The sequence below is a fragment of the Sodiomyces alkalinus genome, assembly GCF_003711515.1.
Source record: "Sodiomyces alkalinus F11 unplaced genomic scaffold SODALscaffold_2, whole genome shotgun sequence".
Taxonomy (NCBI): Eukaryota; Fungi; Ascomycota; class Sordariomycetes; order Glomerellales; family Plectosphaerellaceae; genus Sodiomyces; species Sodiomyces alkalinus.
The window spans coordinates 1,129,462-1,132,833 of record NW_021167080.1 but is presented as its reverse complement, the minus strand read 5'-3'; the positions used below and the strand labels follow the sequence as shown (position 1 = coordinate 1,132,833).

At 54.6% G+C, this 3,372-nt stretch overlaps 3 protein-coding genes across 3 annotated transcripts in view; 1 reads left to right on the top strand and 2 right to left on the bottom strand.

Annotated features, from left to right (window-relative positions):
* Nucleotides 1–265, bottom strand: part of SODALDRAFT_90819 (transmembrane protein 16H) — a 2,641-nt gene extending 2,376 nt beyond the window's left edge. Inside the window, exon 1 of the mRNA XM_028615773.1 lies at nt 24–265. Coding sequence (XP_028468013.1) covers nt 24–126 — 103 coding nt within the window. The 5' untranslated portion in view covers nt 127–265. The remainder of the gene's footprint in view (nt 1–23) is intronic.
* Nucleotides 266–723: 458 nt separating this feature from the next.
* SODALDRAFT_329883 (metallophosphoesterase domain-containing protein) lies at nt 724–2,292 on the top strand. The gene has a single exon (XM_028611075.1). It carries the CDS (start codon nt 1,051–1,053, stop codon nt 2,035–2,037), a length of 987 nt encoding a protein of 328 aa, XP_028468012.1. The 5' UTR covers nt 724–1,050; the 3' UTR covers nt 2,038–2,292.
* Nucleotides 2,293–2,431: 139 nt separating this feature from the next.
* The window catches only part of SODALDRAFT_272464 (hypothetical protein), a gene marked incomplete at both ends in the record, with an annotated part of 2,186 nt that continues 1,245 nt past the window's right edge, over nt 2,432–3,372 (bottom strand). The window contains 2 exons of the mRNA XM_028607836.1: nt 2,432–2,888; nt 2,974–3,312. Coding sequence (XP_028468011.1) covers nt 2,432–2,888; nt 2,974–3,312 — 796 coding nt within the window. The remainder of the gene's footprint in view (nt 2,889–2,973; nt 3,313–3,372) is intronic.

Here is a 3,372-nt window from a genome sequence, read left to right as displayed (position 1 = left end):
GGGGAAGTCAAGGCTTGACCGACCTTCTTCCGGAATATTATAGGGAATCACATAGTCAACACTAAAGTTGGAATCGAACCCTGGATCAAGCTTCCTGTTACTGTAGAGGTTCTTGAAGCTCGCCATGGCTGCGGGTTGGCGTTGGCGCCAAAACAAGGTAATGGAGGATGCCCGCAACGGTGGCGGTGGAGGGGTAGTTGTGTACGGGATACCGGGAGGTTGTTGTTCTTGGTTGAGTTGCGCTATCAAAGTGCTTTGGAACAAGATGCTTTGACGAAAGAGGGTGGATATTCGAAGCCGGGAAGAAGGGATAGAAGGAATCGATGCACTACACAATTGAGCGGAGTTGAAGAACGATCAAACGATGACGACGGGATGTGACTTGGGGAATGGCACTGCCTGTTCTAATAAGCGGAGAATCCCAACTGAGGTATGACGCCTAAACCCCGATGTGCAACAGAGAGGAGGAGGCACGAAGCAAGCAGCTGAGCGCTTGCTTTTTTAGCGGGCAAGTTATCGTCAGATACCACGAGCAACGTCATTCCCACGGAACAAGCTCCAGCTGAAATGGCCCTTTACAATGATCCACTTCGCTTCGAGAAAAGTGGAGCATTCATCCAATCACGAACGTGCTTTCATGAGCTATGGCAAAATGGCGGGTATTTTGGTCCGTGCATTTTGATCTTTCCATCCGTTATTCGTGTACCAACAAACATCATCATGGGGGGGTCTTTACAGGTCTCACTCTCGCAACTACCTCAGCTACGTACTATCGCAGACACCCACGTATGATTTATGTATTTATTTTTCACTCCTTTTTACATTTTTATCAGCTGTCAACTCGCCCTTTTTGCCTCTTCAGCGCCCCGAAGCACCAACCAAGAACACCACCACTACCACCACCACCACCACCACCACCACCAATGCACTAGCTTCCTAGCATTTAGCATCTCAGAACCTGCAGCCCAGCATCCTTGTCATAAAACGGTTGAACAAACAATCAGCATATCAGACGCTCCATTCGATTGCTCTCGCTCCCCTCACAATACAATGGGCCTGCTTCGGGGTTTCCGCCTTCGTCGGCGGAGCAAGTTCAATCCCCGGACTCTCCTCGACAACATCCTCACTTCTCCCCTCCAGGCCCTCATTTCGGCCTTTTACTCCTTACTACTACTCCTTCGCGGCCGCCCCTTCCCAAAACCCCCTCAGCATCCCATACGCATCGTCTGTCTATCTGATACGCACGACCAAACTTCGGTGAAGATCCCACCAGGGGATCTCCTCATTCATGCCGGTGACCTGACCAATGCAGGTACCGTCGCAGACATTCAGGCCCAGATCGACTGGCTCGCCGCTCAACCCCACCGCCACAAGGTCCTCATCGCCGGCAACCACGATTCATACTTTGACCCTCAGTCGAAGTCTCTCGCGGACCGCACCTTCAGGCGCACCCTGGACTTCAAAGGGATCCACTACCTCCAACACGATTCCGTGACCCTGTCCTTCCCCAGCGGACGGACCCTCAAGCTCTACGGTGCCGCGGACATCCCTCGCTGCGGCGGCCCCGACTTTGCTTTCCAGTACGATCTCGGTTCCGGCTCCACGCCCTGGCCCAACTCCGTACCCGCCGACACGGACGTCCTCGTGACTCACACGCCGCCTCTCGCCCACCTCGATCTCAGGACCCTCGGCTGCCCTGCTCTCCGAGAGGAGGTCTGGCGCGTCCGGCCGCGCCTCCACGTCTTCGGCCACGTTCACTGGGGCGCAGGCCGGCGGGCCATGCACTTCGACGCCTGTCAGAAAGCCTACGAATCCCTCATGGCCCGCCCCGCTCCATCGATCTTCTGGGATCTCGTGCCCTCCGGCGCCTGGCTTGATGCCTTGCGCGTCGTGCTCTATGGCGTCCATGCGGTCCTGTTCAAGTGGCTGATGCTGGGCCCGGGCGGCAACACGGGAGGCACACTGTTGGTCAACGCGGCCTTGATGAAGGGAAATACCGGCAAGATCGGAAACCCCGTCCAGGTCGTTGACTTGTGATTCTAATGCTAAGAGCCCCTTATTGTGTTCGCCCCTAAGATCCTCCTCGTGTCGTAAAAGAAAAGAAGAAGAAAACGAAAACGAAGTGCGCACATATCATGAACTGGCCGGTGACAAACTCAACAATTGCTTCTCAATGAGTAAAAGAGTATGATTTTTCTATCTATGGACAGAAAAGTCTGTAGATACAATGCAATGCCCGCTCTATTGGGTGTATGAGTATGCCAAACCCCAACCCCCCCCCCCAAAAAAAAAGAAAAAAGAAATGCAATGGCGAATGCAACCTGCAATGACCTCCTCGCAGCGCTTCCAAATCAGACAGGGATATCTAAACAAAAAGTGGTATTCGCGGCTCTGGTTGCCCAGTCTATGCTAATGCCATGGTATATCGCTTTCACATCAGTAATCGAATAATCGCCAACACTGCGGGAAGCCAAATGATGAAGCCCCGTTTCGTTACGGGTGCAGCATTCACCACGACAAACTCCGGCTCTGGAGAAGGAGTTTGCGCGGGAGGTGGTTGGACCATGGTCGTCGTCCTGACGTCGTCGACGAAGTCGTCTCCCTCCTGCACCTGATCTTCGTCTTCTTGTTCGGCCTGGTTGCGGCCTAGGCCTGGACCCAGGGCGGGGGTGTCGTTCCGCCCCCCGACCATGCCGTACAAGTTGATCAGCGTGGCGGCGTCGGCATTGAAGCCTCCGTTTTGCCGGCGTTGCGGCTGGGAAGGCGATGGCGACGAGGCGATGCCGCCGCAGAACTCGTCCTCGTTGCCGGGGCAGGGGATGTCGCATTGGGTGCGGTCGGAAGTGGCACGGGTGGAGCCGTCTAGTTCGTCGGCGCAGATGCATTGACTGATGACATTCAGTTAGTCTGACCAGTTTTCGTTGTCTTTCTCTCTCTCTCTCTCTCGTGGAATGGGGAAGGGTTTCAACGTACTCATGGTGGACACCGGCGTACCGCGAAGGAGTGCACCGGCCAACACACATCTCAGGGGTCATGCCGCTATCGGCCCCTACAAACTCGAACGTCGCGAATCCGTTTTCCGACGAGACGCAGCCGAGGTTGGCGTACTCGCCAATGGTGGCAGGATCATGCTCGGGCACAATGGCGTCCTGGCCTGAGCTCGACGATGAGCCGTTTTGGGCGGCTGTGGTGCCAAGGAATACGGTGTGAGTGACGGTTGACGTCGTCTGAAGGGTGGTTGTGGTGGTTGGTTCTGCTGATTTTTTCCAGTGGCGTTTTTCGTAGACGTCGATGTAATTCACCTCCCAGTATCTAACATGACCATTAGCATGAGACCTCAAACATACCGTTGAAAAAGAAAAGAAAAGAAAA